The 16,408-nt window shown below is 41.9% G+C and overlaps 1 protein-coding gene across 1 annotated transcript; it reads right to left on the reverse strand.

The window, feature by feature from the left end:
- Positions 1-6,877: 6,877 nt before the first annotated feature.
- LOC111966498 (properdin) lies at positions 6,878-15,438 on the reverse strand. The gene is made up of 10 exons (XM_023991186.2): positions 15,250-15,438; positions 10,095-10,239; positions 9,796-9,977; positions 9,528-9,698; positions 9,207-9,401; positions 8,888-9,061; positions 8,385-8,573; positions 7,563-7,674; positions 7,203-7,329; positions 6,878-7,117 (listed from the first exon to the last, which is right to left on the reverse strand). The coding sequence occupies exons 1-9, from the start codon at positions 15,302-15,304 to the stop codon at positions 7,203-7,205; spliced, it is 1,350 nt and encodes a 449-aa protein (XP_023846954.1). The 5' UTR covers positions 15,305-15,438; the 3' UTR covers positions 6,878-7,117.
- Between the last annotated feature and the right edge of the window lie 970 nt (positions 15,439-16,408).

Genomic DNA, 16,408 nt, shown 5'->3' on the forward strand with positions numbered 1-16,408 from the left:
CTTCTTTGGGATTGGCTTGGAGGATCGCATCCAACGTTAAAGGTGCATAAACCGCCACCTACTGTACTGGAGTGTGAGGCCAGTCATTGCCTACCTACATTAAATTCTCTTCATTAATCCTGTTCCTCTAAGAACGTGGAATAGAGCTCTAGACACCACTTTCCTCCCCCCACTACACCACCCAAACCCCCTCTAGCCTCTCTAACCCTTTCACACAATCTCTCCCAATCTACATCATATATTTTAAATKAAATTAAACAGGAAGAACCAGTGACTGTTCCGTGATTCTTCCGGTGGCATTGAGGAGTACACCACATCAGTCACTGGCTTCATCAATAAGTGCATCAATGACGTCGCCCCCACAGTGACTGTACGTACATATATCAACCAGAAGCCATGGATTACAGGCAACATCCGCACTGAGCTAAAGGGTAGAGCTGCCGCTTTCAAGGAGCGGGACTCTAACCCGGAAGTTTATAAGAAATCCCGCCATGCCCTCCGACGAACCGTCAAACAGGCAAAGCGTCAATACAGGAATAAGATCAAATCGCACTACACCAGCTCCGACACTCGTCGGATGTGACAGGGCTTGCAGACTACAAAGAGAAGCACAGCCAAGAGCTGCCCAGTGACACAAACCTACCAGACGAGCTAAATGACTTCAATGCTCGCTTCGAGGCAAGTAACACTGAAACATGCATAAGAGCATCAGCTGTCCCAGAAGACTGTGTGATCACGCTCTCCGCAGCCGATGTAAGACCTTTAAACAGGTCAACATTCACAGGGCCAGACGGATTACCAGGACATGTACTACGAGCATGCGCTGACCAACTGGCAAGTGTCTTCACTGACATTTTCAACCTCTCCCTGTCTGAGTCTGTAATAGCAACATGTTTCAAGCAGACCACCATAGTCCCTGTGCCCAAGAACACTTAGGTAACCTGCCTAAATGACTACCGACCCGTAGCACTCACGTCTGTAGCCATGAAGTGCTTTGAAAGGCTGGTCATGGCTCACATCAACACCATTATCCAAGAAATCCTAGACCCACTCCAATTTGCATACCGCCCCAACAGATCCACAGATGAAGCAGCCTCTATTGCACTCCACACTGCCCTTACCCACCTGGCCAAAAAGGAACACCTACGTGAGAATGCTATTCATTGACTACAGCTCAGCGTTCAACACCATAGTGCCCTCAATGCTCATCACTAAACTAAGGACCCTGGGACTAAACACCTCCATCTGCAACTGGATTTCCTGACGGGCCGCCCCAAGGTGGTAAGAGTCGGTAACAACACATCTGCCACGCTGATCCTCAACACGTGGACCCCTCAGGGGTGCATGCTCAGTCCTCTCCTGTTCCCCCAGTCTCTGTGTTGTTGTGGGTTTGTATGTGTATTTCAGGAAATGGCTTCCTGGAATCCTAAAGCAGCTGATTGGTCAGCCCCATCGCTGATTGGAGCTCTGACCCCTCCCTCTCGTCAGGGGAAACAGCTGTCTCTTCAATTACCAACTCCTTCTCCAGCTTGATAAAAYCCAGTGTTCTTTGGTCAGAAGAGAGCTTATTTTTATGTCCTGTGTTGGTTGTTGTGGCAGTCAGTGAAAGTTGTTTTCATAGGACTGCAGTGGAGAAGGTGAAAAGCTTCAAGTTCCCTCGGCGTAAACATCACTGACAATCTCAAATGGTCCACCCACACTGACAGTGTGGTGAAGAAGGCGCAACAGCGCCTCTTCAATCTCAGGAGGCTTAAGAAATAAGGCTTGGCCCATAAGACCCTCACAAACTCTTACAGATTCTGTAGGGCTGTACCACCGCCTGGTACGGCAACTGCACCGCCCGAACCGTAGGGCTCTCCAGAGGGAGGTGCGGTCTGCCCAATGCATCACCGGGGGCACGCTGTCTATCCTACAGTACACCTACAGCCCCCGACGTCACAGGAATGCCAAAAAGATCATCAAGGACATCAACTACCCGAACCACGGCCTGTTCACCCCGCTATCATCCAGAAGGCGAGGTCAGTACAGGTGCATCAAAGCTGGGACCGAGAGACTGAAAAACAGCTTCTATCTCAAGGCCATCAGACTGTTAAGTAGCCACCACTAGCCCGGCTACCAACTGGTTACTCAACCCTGCACCTTAGAAGCTGCTGCCCTATGTACATACAGTAGACATGGAATCATTGGTCACTTTAATAATGGAACACTAGTCACTATAATAATGTTTACATACTGTTTTACTCATTTCATATGTATATACTGTYTTTTAGTCAATGCCACTCTGACATTGCTCGTCCTAATATTTATATATTTTTTAATTCCATTCTTTTACTTTTAGATTTGTGTGCATTGTTGTGAACTGTTAGATACTACTGTACTGTTGGAGCTAGGAAGACAAGCATTTCGCTACACACAAGCATTTTGCTACACCCGCAATAACATCTGCTAAATATGTGAATGTGACCAATACAATTTGATTTGATTTTGTCTTAGTAGTTTGTGTGACTTGTCTGTCCACCGGAACCCTCCCAGTTATAGCTGTTGGGTTCGGGGACCTTGCCTAACCCGCAAGATCGGGAGACTGTATGTTTCGCTCTGGCGGACTTGCAGCTCCCCCCCGAGAGTGAGCTAGATAACGAGCTATGCAAAGTAGCTAGAATAACGAGAGGTGACCATTGCAGGACTAAGCACGGTTATAAACACACTTTCCCTTAAGTCCTGCCAACCTCCACCCCCACTTATTTTTCAAGAGATAATCTATAAACGTGACGTGAGTTACAGCCGACCCACACGTATAAAGCAAGAAATAAGATATAAACGTGTGTGAGGTAGAATGCCCTGCCCCTTCACTGTCTGGCAGTTTACACTGTTGGCTTAATTATTTTTCCTCATGGAAAAGCTACAGCCATTTGTGTCTCCTCTCCTTCATTCAGATAGTGTATGAGACAAAGGCTGATACTGTAGGTCCGTAGTAATCTTAACTATTATACAGTATTGTGCAGTGTTTACTGCCGAGTGGCATCCACATTGAGAGTGTATTTAGCCGCTATCTCAGCATGTCATGACAAAGGCCAAGAGGGACCCATGGCTGGCTACACATTGCTCGCCAAATTTATGAAGTGAGTTCGACGCTCTGGATAAGAGCGTCTGCTCTTGGCCGGTAGGGATATCCTTGTCTCAGTATGTAAAAAATGTAATACAAAAAGGTATACACTCTACTGTAAGTCGCTCTGGATAAGAGCGTCTGCTAAAATGACTAAAATGTAAATGTAAAAAAATGTATGTGACCAGCAATGGCCCGCTCGGTGCCAAACTGGAACGTTGACGTGGTGCTGTCAGCGATTGCTAAGCCGCCTTCGAGTCCCTAGAGTTGATGACTTTGAAGCACCTATCCATGGCATTCCTGTTGGCTATTACCTCCACTAAGAGGGTGAATGCCTTTTCAGTGAGTACTGAATGTTTTTCAGAATGGGTCCAAATAAGAGTGTCAACCTCTGTCTTAACCGTTCATTCTTATTTGACAGACGTGGACCGGCCCTTATATTTGTAGGTACTATCGAATCATTGTTGTCCCCCGCCAATGAGGTCGGAACGGCTGTGCTGGGAGTTGCCTCCACTTCCCAGAGGGACATAGTAACTATGTCTGGCCCTTACCCAGTTCACCGATTAATCGGGTATTATGATATCATATTGGAGTGATCCAATATAGTGCTACATAACAAAGGTTACGTATGTAACCACAGTTTTGTGAGCTATTGGATCACTCCAATCCTCTTTGTTAGTTATCTACAGTGCCTCGAAAAGAACACGAGGTGGAAGTAGTGCCTGCTCGCGGAAAGATACCATATTGGAGTGATCCAATAGCTCCCATAACTGTGGTTATATACGTGATCTTTTGTCTTGGGGATGTGGTTTAATGTGGGTGTTTCTTGGGTGTGTCTTTGCCATTCAATCACAACAAACAAGGCCAGTAGCAAATATTGCTTATAACTAACCCAAGCTAGACCAGAACCTGTCGTTTCCAATGGGGGCAAATTAATCACAGTGGGCAGAACAACTAAGGTGTCACACCCTGATCTGTTTCGTCTTTGTGATTGTCTCCACCCCCACTTATATAACAAGAGAGAATCTATAAACGTATTTATACCTGTGTTCTCTGTTTGTCTGTTGCCAGTTCGTTTTGTTCGTCAAGCCAACCAGCATTTTTCCCCTTGTTCCTGTCTTTTCTAAAGTTCCTGTTTTCTAGTTTTCCCGGTTTTGACCATTCTCCCTGCCCTGACCCTGAGACTGCCTGCTGTTCTGTACCTTTTTGACTCTGACCTGGGTTACTGACCTCTGCCTGCCCTGACCCTGAGACTGCCTACCGTTCTGTACCTTTTGGACTCTGACCTGAATTACTGACCTCTGCCTGCCCTTGACCTGTTGTTTTGCCTGCCCCCTGTTCTAGTAATAAACTTTTGTTACTTCAACACTGTCTGCATCACGGTATTCCCTGAAACGTGATACAAGGAGGTGGGCAGAGCCAAGCACTAGCTATTGAGACCATATTGGTGCATTCTAGCATTTATTTGCATATTGATTTATTTTATATATTTTTGTTTATTTAACCTTTATTTAACTAGGCAAGTCAGTTAAGAATAAATTCTTATTTACAATGACGGCCTACCAAAAGGACTCCTGCGGGGACGGGGGCTGAGTAAAATAAAATAAAAAGTGGGACAAAACACTCATCACGACAAGAGAGACACAACACTACATAGAGACCTCTTCCCATTCGGGAACGCCTACTCTGTGAAGCGCGCGTGTGCAACTCAATTCGCCCTCGCATTCCTTGTAAACAATGCAATTTCTTTTTAAATCGTTGGCAAAGGGTAAAGTCTACAAAACGCAATCCACTCTGTTTGTTACAGATTTTAGTTTTGGAAACAGAAAACTGTATGGAGATCAAATATTTAATKGATGAGAAAATTAGCAGAATGTTGGCCAAAATCGATCTCGCTCCATCTTCTCCCACTGCCGGCCACTGGGCTTTGTCTCATCACCATATTTGGTAGTGAGTGGAAACACCAACCGGATGATTCACATTCATACATCCAGTAAAATATATCTGGCTCATTGTTCTATCTACGCCAGTAGTGAGTACAGCGAGATAAGCAAAGTTAGCTTTGCTACTGATATAACTCAATTTTGAAGTTGAGGACTTATCCCCACCTGACTGACTTGCCATCTCTCAAGATGCTGAGCTAATTCAGTTCTACAGTATGTGTAGGCTAAAGCCTGCGCTGACATTGTGTTTAGCCTGCGCTGACAGCAGCTAGCTAGCATAGCTTGCTGATAACTGCAGCTGGCAGTCCTATCTACTGTAGCTGATATTTCTGTCAATTTTGGCAAGATAGCAGGAGCCAGTGTCAGGAATGTGTTTTTTAAGACACTCTTTCTACAACACCTTGCTACGAAAGTAGCATGCAACACCTTGCTATGAAAGTAGCATGCAACTTAGCTTCAACGTTTCATTGCGTCATGTAAATGGCGGCAGGTAGCCTAGTGGTTAGACCGTTAGGCCAGCAAACAAAAGGTTGCTTGATCAAACCCTCAAGCTGACAAGGTAAAAATCTGTCGTTCTGCCCCTGAACTAGGAAGTTAACCCTCTGTTCCTAGGCTGTCATTGTAAATAAGAATTTGTTCTTAACTGACTTGCCTAGTTAAATAAAGGTTAAATAAATATGTTACCGTGGAAAAGGTATCAAGTGTGAGTTGAATTCCCAGTCTTGAGTCAGCTCAGCTGTCCTACAACACAGTATTATATAACTGGCTAGTTTTGTCTTGTCTCTCCTTATGTGCGCTGTTAGATCTTTCCCGTGGGACAAAGCCCAGAACTACTAATCTCCCTCCAACAGGTGAAGGCTACAACGTGGACTTTGCAAAAACATAGCCCAGCTTGTGTAGATACATTGACTAAAAATCGGTGTGTTCGTGCTACAAAGACAAAACGTTACGCTGTAAGTATCATATTGGTGTGCTTATAAAGACAGTTTTATTTTCTAAGTTGAGTGTAGAGTACAACTTCAGCTGTCTTAACCACACACTAACATGCACAGCACTCTGGGTGAGGTTCTGTCTCCAATGGGTGATGAAGTCCCTTCAATCTATAGTATGTCATGTATTACAGGTTATAGACAGGTGCAGTCAGGTGGCAGGATGGGTAGAGTACATGACACTTCATCCTGGATGACAGTTTGCCTCAACCCATGGGTCCAGCAAGCATAGTTCAATAACAACAGGCAGATGTGAGATGCAGGAGGATGGCACTCTTCTCGTACCACTCTGTAGATTACTGCCTAATGACCAATTCAAAGCTTCAGGAGGAAGCTTTGCACTGGTAAGTAGCCTACAGAGTAATATGAGAAGAGGGCAATTGCTGAACTTATGTAGATACTCTAAACAAAGTGTTTTGATAACTTTCCAGTGTAACAGTTCCATGTAGAATAAACCATACTACACATAATACTGTGGAAGTAGTGTTCTGCTAATAAAGAATGTGCAAATATGATACTTTCCTGTATGGTGTCCCGTATAATACAGGAGTTCCCAGACATGTTTGAATAATACACAGGAATAAAAAAAAAACTACCAGAGGCATACACTGCACTTTCAACACATTATCATCCACACCACCAATCCATTTCACTGCATTGCTCATCACACCAGTCTAACTACAGTAAATATTGCATAATGTTACATTTTGGTTTTGAGTAGAAATATTCATATAATTGGTCAAATGCCTAAAGTCAAACACTTCACCAAATTTGTATGCATTAATTGCCATAATCTCTCCAGCTCATAAAAAAATGTCTTAGACTAAAGTAATAAGCTGAAAGGAAGTGAACAATGTTTTTATTTCTTCAGGAAATTACACTATTATGAAAAGTGTAGTCATAATAAACTACTTTGTGTTACTGATGGTTCATGAAGGCTGCACAGACACATGACCAAAGGCAGTGAAATCACATTGCTAGAAATTGACAATGTGTATTCCCCTCCAGACTTGTGGTTTGATGGTTGTTGAACATTGAGTTGTCTTAAGTCCTCAAAGCAGTCAAAAGATTCGGAAAAAAATCTGAAATGTAGAGAAAAGATTAGAGCTGACCAAAGTCCATTTGAAATTGATATTGTAACTGAAAGCAGTGTTAATAAGATATTACCTATGTGTCACATGGAGGAACATTCATACAGGCCAGACTTTGTTTTGGGTCCTTCAACAGTGTACAGTTCGCAAATGGTGTCCCATCAAAGTATGCTTTAACCTTAATATGAAACCCTACTGTCTCACTGGCAAGGAAACAAATAGCAAATAAAAAGTTAGATTCACCTAATTTACATCTGACACAGCAAAACACAGCAGAGTGCATAGATTTCACACTGCACCGGATAATCCTGAATGTGCCACAGAGACCAAGCCATGCATAAATCATATGTAGCCTATTTATTAAGAGGCATAGGAGCAAATACACACAAACTACTTGGTTAATCAGGGAATAGTATATATTATACAGTCTCCTTACTCATATTTGGACAGATCAGGTATGCACATTCGTTCTCTGGTCCTTTTGGCTCCTTCTCCACAGGGGGGCTCACACTGACTCCACTCACTCCATTCACTCCACTTACCATCAACTAAACACAAGTGAAGCATTATGTGAGGAATATTACTTCTTAAACTTACCATTTTCTTCCCAGTCTAAACAGTTCACATGTATATTATGAAAACATTTTTGTTCATTTTGGGATTCGGCAGCATTAGGCTGTATTTTATCTGGCTGTTCACGCACACAATATATTTTTTTAGGCTTGTTGGAGTTTGGTAGCTGAAGTCTACGCCCCTTCATCTGTGATTGGTCAACAGTAGGGATTCTTCATTCAACAACAAATGACTAGTTTTCATACACATTTTCTCATTTGAGAAATACTGCCCCAAACATCTTAGTTAAATGTCCAATTGCGAGACTAAGACCTCCTCTGCAAAAACGTCAAAATTAATTACAGATTTATTGAGTTATKTAGGATTAATTTGGACTATTTTCAGGAAGTGTACTTGTTGCTACGGCGTCTCAAGTGGGACAAACAGTAATACTGCCACTTTTGTCTTGTTTTTCAAGCGAAGGTATTTTAAGGGAGCATGCGAACACAGAAGATCACTTCGCCTAGCCGAGTTCAGCAAGGAGCAAACCAAACCTATGCATGTGGATGCCTTTAGCCTACTGCATATGAAATGCATAATTTGTATAATCCAATTATCACTGCAAAAACATACAACACTGAATAAAATGTAATGAAAGAAAGCAAACACAGCTTAATAAATGGAAGCTAAAACCTGTTTAACTCACAGTCACATAACTTAATGTCATAGCAGGCCCTGTAGTCTGTAATCTTTCCTTCACACGTCTTCCCATCAAAACCTGTGTGTTCACACCATCTTTGCCGTCTTTGCTGTCCACCAATTTTTCGACAACGAATTTTTCCTCTATTAGATTTACATTCTTCCCATCTCCCCCACTGCGACCACTGACCATCCACTGTTGGACAAAGAAATAACTATTATCCTCATGGGAAGTCTTTCAGTTGTTAGGAGGACTATAAGGATACAATGTTTTCACTACAGAGTACCATATACAGTAATAGTATTACTGTAAAAGTGTATAATATTATTCGAATTACAGTGATGAAATAAACATCTAAACTGAACATCAGCGGTTGACGGCTATAATCCTTCTAAGAGAGGCAACATTTTATCAAATGGCTATTCTGCTAAAAACAATATTTGCTCAAATGTTAATAATTGATGAAATGGGCAGAGGGAATGGGTTCTCCTCTGGCTGTCAGTATTTACCTGGGCAATGGTTTTTGGTATTGCAGATTTTTTGGTCTTTATTGGATCCAGAGCAGGGCAGACCTCCATGTTTAGGGGCTGGGTTGTTACACTGTCTGATCATTTCATGAATCCCCACCCCACAGGTAACGGAGCAGGAGCTAGGGGGGCCCCACGGTCCCCAGTTACCATTCACTGTTGAGGATAAAGAGGGAGGTTGGTTTCACATACAGTATGAGTACATGCCATTGCTACATTCTGTGTATGTAAACAAGCAAACACTTTAGGTTAGCAGTCAGACCCTCAGAGGAAAATAAGATCGCTTTGCCATGCCACTTGCCAGGACAGAAAGGAAGCTCATCACAGGTCCTAGTGTTGCTCCCTAACCCAGGGCATTCGTCACCAGTAGGCACTGAGGACGGTGGTGGGTCGTTGCATGATCTGTTGCGCCGCTGTGTAGGTCTGGGTAAATTCTCCCCCCCACAAGTGCCTGAGCATGGCTGCCAGCCGTCCCAGTTAGACCAACCACCATGAGCTACAGTCAAAAGAAGAGGAGAGCCGACTTACTCCTGGAAAGACATGCCAAACTTGTATCATGTATGGTGATGGTTACTGCACGTGAAGGAATAGTGTGTATTGTCTAAATCCTGATGGTCTTTACTTGGACAGATGGAATCAACCACGCATGGTTCCTTCTCTTCACTTGGACCGTCACAGCTGCCTCCACATCTAGGTTGGGGTTCGGTGCATGTCCTCACTCTGTTTCTTACGCCCTTATTACAAGTCACTGAGCAGGGCTGCCACTGACCCCACTTACTCCATTGGCCTTGTTCTTAAAAATGTTAGGCAAGATCATCAAAAGAGGCCCAAAATACTTTGACTTCTGATATTTTTTAATTTATGTTCCCTGTCTGTTAGAGGGTATGTACCTGGACAACAGCTTGAATCAATGCAGACTTTGGTCTCTAATGCGAGTTTCTGAATCTCTGTACGGATAGTCGTCTGAGCACATTTTCCCTGTCCCTGGCATTCTCGTCGTCTCTGCGAAACTCCCTCCTTACAGGAGACAGAGCAGCGGCCCCAAGCAGTCCATTCAGACCATGAAGGTGGGCTACAGGTGTCAAAAAACACAAAAAATCACATCCTGCACTGGGACATTGGATGTTCAAATCTGAAACTCATTGACACCAACCTGGTCTCAGAGCATTTTGTATTATTCTGTACTCACCCACAAGACTTGCATTTTCCGTCTGCTCCAATGTATCCGTAGTGAGGGTTAAGACAACAGTCATCCATTGTCACTTCTCCCAGTAGCCAGAGATCATCACAATTTCCAGAATCAATGCTGCTGTAACAGTTCACCTCCTGTGATACTGGAAACATATACAGTTGAAGTCGGAAATTTACATACCTCAGCCAAATGCATTTAAACTCAGTTTCACAATTCCTGACATTTAATCCAAGTAAAAATTCCCTGTCTTAGGTCCGTTAGGATCACCACTTTATTTTAACAATCTGAAATGTCAGAATAATAGTAGTAGAGAGAATTATTTATTTCAGCTTTTATTTCTTTCATCACATTACACACCCATTTGCGACCAAGATTTAACTTGACTGATATCGTGAGATGTTGCTTCAATATATCCACATAATTTTCCTACCTCGTGATGCCATCTATTTTGTGAAGTGCACCAGTCCCTCCTGCAGCAAAGCACCCCCACAACATGATGCTGCCACCCCCGTGCTTCACATTTGGGATGGTGTTCTTCAGCTTGCAAGCTTCCCCCTTTTTCCTCCAAATATAACGATGGTCATTGTGGCCAAACAGTTCTATTTTTGTTTCATCAGACCAGAGGACTTTCCTCCCAAAAGTACGATCTTTGTCCCCAAGTTCAGTTGCAAATCGTAGTCTGGCTTTTTTATGGCAGTTTTGGAGCAGTGGCTTCTTCCTTGCTGAGCGGCCTTTCAGGTTATGTCAATATAGGACTCGTTTTACTGTGGATATAGATACTTTTGTACCTGTTTCCTCCAGCATCTTCACAAGGTCCTTTGCTGTTGTTCTGGGATTGATTTGCACTTTTCGCACCAAAGTACGTTCATCTCTAGGAGACAGAACGCATCTCCTTCCTGAGCGGTATGACGACTGCGTGGTCCCATGGTGTTTATACTTGCGTACTATTGTTTGTAAAGATGAACGTGGTACCTTCAGGCGTTTGGAAATTGCTCCCGAGGATGAACCAGACTTGTGGAGGTCTACAATTTATTTTTTGAGGTTTTGACTGATTTCTTCTGATTTTCCCATGATGTCAAGCAAAGAGACACTGAGTTTGAAGGTAGGCCTTGAWATATATCCACAGGTACACCTCCAATTGACTCAAATTTTGTCAATTAGCCCTTCAGAAGCTTCTAAAGCCATGACAACATTTTCTGGAATTTTCCAAGCTGTTTAAAGGCACAGTCAACTTAGTGTATGTAAACTTCTGACCCACTGGAATTGTGATACAGTGAAATAATCTGTCTGTAAACAATTGTTGGCAAAAATGACTTGTGTCATGCACAAAGTAGATGTCCTAACCGACTTGCCAAAACTATAGTTTGTTAACAAGACATTTGTGGAGTGGTTGAAAAACGAGTTTTAATGACTCCAACCTAAGTGTATATTAACTTCCGACTTCAACTGTAGATCATTCATAGATTCTAATCAATGCTTCAATCATTTTTCTAGTATTTCACCATATTTATTTTTTACTGAACCTTTAGTTTATCAGGGAGTCATACTGACACCAAGGTGTCTTTGACAGATCAAATCAAACTTTATTTGCCACGTGCTGAATTACAGAAAATACACACATAAAAAAAATGCAAGCAGAGAGAAAAACATGGTCATGATTAAGGTCAGTAATTTAAGAACATTTAGAAGATTCTTACACCTTATCTGTGGAACAAAGGTAAATCAGATTTTTGTTAACTCAACGACCGAAGGAATTTCCAGAGTTAGCCATCCCTTAGACCGGGTAAGTCTAAAGTTTAGTAATGATGTTAGTTACAGTCAAGTTTTTGTAAAAGGGCTTCATACATGAAAACATAGCGATGTATCAACCTACGTGACATCAACGAGGGCCAAGCAAATTTCAGGTAGAGAATGCAGGGATGAGTACCGAAACTGTCGCCCGTAATAAAGTGCCCTTGATAAACTGCATCTAACGGCTTTAATAAAGTGGGAGCTGCATTTATACATATGATGTCGTCATAGTCTAGGACTGATAGGAATGTCAACTGAATAATCTGCCTTCTACTTCTACTATTTTGCAAAAGGCATGACCTATTTCTACAGAATACATATTTACTCTCAGCTTCTTAAGTAACTCATCATTATGCATTTTAAAAGACAGCTTTTCATCTATCCAGATGCCCAGATATTTGTAATCAGGGACACGATCAATATAGACACCATCCAAAGTACATATGTTTAATTATTTGTATGAGCTCTAGACAACAACAGACTTAGTTTTACCTGTATTCAATATTAATTTCAGGTCAATAAAGTTTTTCTGTAAAACAGTGAAGGTAGACTGTTGGAGTGAAGGTAGTTAATGACGACCTGTCATTAAGGGCAGGTGGGGCAGAGCCCAACCTGTTTWGCTAAAAAATAAATATATTTATTTATTCCTCCCTGTGTTGCATGTTATTTTGGCATTTAGACAGTGGCTTGCGAAAGTATTCACCCCATTTGGCATTTTTCCTATTTTGTTGCCTTACAACCTGGAATTAAAATAGATTTTTTGGGGGTTTGTATCTTTTGATTTACACAACCTGACTACCACTTTGAAGATGCAAAGGCCATTCCAAGACATGTAAATGTTTCCCCTTAAACCACTCGAGTGTTGCTTTAGCAGTATGCTTAGGGTCATTGTCCTGCTGGAAGGTGAACCTCCGTCCCAGTCTCAAATCTCTGGAAGACTGAAACAGGTTTCCCTCAAGAATATCCTTGTATTTAGCGCCATACATCATTCCTTCAATTCTGACCAGTTTCCAAGTCCCTTCCGATGAAAAACATTCCCACAGCATGATGCTGCCACCATCATGCTTCACTGTGGGGATGGTGTTCTCGGGTGATGAGAGGTGTTGGGTTTGCGCCAGACATAGCGTTTTCCTTGATGGCCAAAAAGCTCAATTTTAGTCTCATATGACCAGAGTACCTTCTTCCATATGTTTGGGGAGTCTCCCACATACATGCCTTTTGGCAAACAACAAACGTGTTTGCTTATTATTTTCTTTAAGCAATGGCTTTTTTCTGGACACTCTTCCGTAAAGCCCAGCTCTGTGGAGTGTACGGCTTAAAGTGGTCCTATGGACAGATACTCCAATCTCCGCTGTGGACCTTTGCAGCTCCTTCAGGGTTATCATTGGTCTCTTTGTTGCCTCTCTGATTAATGCCCTCTTTGCCTGGTCCGTGAGTTTTGGTGGGCGGCCCTCTCTTGGCAGGTTTGTTGTGGTGCCATTTTCTTTCCATTTTTGAATAATGGATTTAATGGTGCTCGATGGGATGTTCAAAGTTTCAGATATTTTTTTATAACCCAACCCTGATCTGTACTTCTCCACAACTTTGTCCCTGACCTATTTGGAGAGCTCCTTGGTCTTCATAGTGCCGCTTGCTTGGTGGTGCCCCTTGCTTAGTGGTGTGGCAGACTCCGGGGCCATTCAGAACAGTGTATATATACTGAGGTCATGTGACAAATCATGTGACACTTAGATTGTACACAGGTGGACTTTATTTAACTAATTATGTGACTTCTGAAGGTTATTGGTTGCACCAGATCTTATTTAGGGGCTTCATAGCAAAGGGGGTGAATACATATGCACGCACGACTTTAACYTTTTTTATTTGTTATAATTTTTTGAAACAAGTTCTTTTTATTTCACTTCACCAATTTGGACTATTTTGTGTATGTCCATTACATGAAATCCAAATAAAAACCTATTTAAATTACAGGTTGTAATGAAACAAAATAGGAAAAAGGCCAAGGGGGGCGAATACTTTTGCAATGCACTGTACTTGTTACATATCAGTTTGAAAACCATGTTAAAAGAAAATCTTTGAGTTAGTGAAGCTGCATACAAACATTGTCTCTTTTRTGCTTTCTTGAGTAAGGCAGCTTAAAAAAAACAGGTGTTTCAGCCTAGCTCAGTGCTTTCTGTGATGGTGGGGCAGCCAGCGGAAAAAAAGGAGCGTAGGGGTTGGTAATGTTCTCTTGTTGCGCTCAGTGCTCAGTGTTCTGTCACGCATGGGGACACTACGTCACCCCAACATTTACGGGGAGAGCTTGATAATTCAAGCCCCTTGGGTGCTGCCATAGATTAACATTAGAAGTGCCCATCCAAGAAGGCTCAAGATTATTGGCCACAGAAAAAATTAAGTTTTATTTACCGTAGCTTTGATTGGACTGATCATGTCAACATCATACTTTCAAAAACTTAGCTAGCAAGCTAGACAAGCAGTCATCATCATGAATCAAGTTGACTATATACTGGAAAATCTTTTTCAATCCTTGTCATATGAAGAGAAATGATAGATTAAACGTATCGGTGCTCATCGGCCATTGGACATAAACATTACACAACAAGTTGGAAATCCCAAATTCAACAATGAGTGGTTTGGAAGGAATCCTATACAGTTAACCACATCATTTATAACTAGGGATGCAGCAGAGATAGTGCTATGACCTAATCTAAAGCCCAACTGATTTACATTTAGAATACATTTCAAAGATGAGAAAGATCTTACCTGAGAATTAATCAAGGATTCACATATTTTAGCTAGGCAAGAAATAAAAGAAAATGGGCGATAATTATTTAGGTCACAAGGGTCACTTGCTTTGTGAAGGGGTAGTACATGGGCCGGATTCCAAATCTTGGGGATAGTACCAGATATAATCGTCAGATTAAAAATATGGGTTAATGATTCATCAATCAGGGTGGCCGAGAACTGCAGCAAAAATGGATCAAGCACATCAGCCTCAGTAGATTTTTTATTTTTTTTTACATAAATTTTAAGCAAGGCATCTAGCACATCACAGGTAGTAAATTGTTGAAATGAAAACAGAGATTCACTAGAAGTTGACGAGTTAACCGTCATGTTGGCTAGAGGCTAGCAGAAGGAAGAGCAGTTGAACCACCGTGTCTCTCAAACAAAAAGTCTGCCGAGATGATAAAATTATTAAAAGCATCACTTATGCCATTCGTCTCAGTTATGATGCCAGAGTCAGAATTGAAAAGTAACGTGGTGTCTAGCATTATAGTGAAGTGTTGTGTTCACAAATCAATATTTTTAAATATCACATTTATTCTAGTGTTACTTAAACAACAATAGTAAAGGCACTGACCTGATTCCCTTACTGTCATCAGCAACACTAATGAAGCCCACAACAACTGCACCATTTCTCTGTCTTTGTCTAAGCCTAGTACTTCTTACTGTAAGCTCTGTCCACTCTCTCTAGCAGGCTTYTCTGGTTAATGTTTCACTTTATTGGAAAAAAACAGGAAAGATGTGCTTCCCATTCCCGTAAGGTTAATAAACTCCCCAGTAAGCACAGACCGACGCCGGTGTCTTTTGGCTGTCTTTTATTTGGTCCAGACCTCTTTTTTTTCTGGTCCGGACCGGCCTTGATTTCAACGTCCATGGATGTAGATTTTTGGTCCGGTCTGGACGGGCCTTGATTTGGCACAAACATGTTTGGTTCAGATTTGGTCAATCATAGATGTCTATGTTTCACAAGTTTGGACAGTACAGCATACAGTGCAGTACAGTAGAGTACAATACAGTAGAGTGCAGTACAGTAAAGTACAGTATAATGTACCATTGTACTGTACTAAACTCTACTGTACTGTACTGTCCAAACCTGTGAGACAGTACCAGTCAAAAGTTTGGARACACCTGTTAATTCCAGGGTTTGTATTTATTTTTACTATTTTCTACATTGCAGAATAATAGTGAAGACATCAACACTATGAAATAACACATATGGAATCATGTACTAACCAAAAAAGTGTTGACATTTTTGATTCTTCAAAAGGGGCCATCCTTTGCCGTGATGACAGCTTTGCACACTCTTGGCATTCTCTCAACCAGCTTTATGAGGTAGTCACCTGGAATTAATTTCAATTAACAGGTGTGCCTTGTTAAAAGTTAATTTATGAAGATGATTTCCTTCTTAATGCGTTTGAGCCAGACAGTTGTGTTGTGACAAGGTAGGAGTGGTATACAGAAGATAGCCCCTATTTTGTAAAATACCAAGTCCATATTATGGCAAGAACAGCTCAAATATATGACAGTCCATCATTACTTTAAGACATGAAGGTCAGTCAAGGTCATTTCAAGAACTTTTAAAGTTTCTTCAAGTGCGGTTGCAAAAACCATCAAGCGATATGATGAAACTGGCTCTCATGAGGACCGCCAAAGGAAAGAAAGACCCAGAGTTACCTCTGCTTCAGAGGATAAGTTCATTAGATTTAACTGCACCTCAGATTGCAGCCCAAATAAAT

Source organism: Salvelinus sp. IW2-2015, linkage group LG7 (assembly GCF_002910315.2).
Source record: "Salvelinus sp. IW2-2015 linkage group LG7, ASM291031v2, whole genome shotgun sequence".
Lineage (NCBI taxonomy): Eukaryota > Metazoa > Chordata > Actinopteri > Salmoniformes > Salmonidae > Salvelinus > Salvelinus sp. IW2-2015.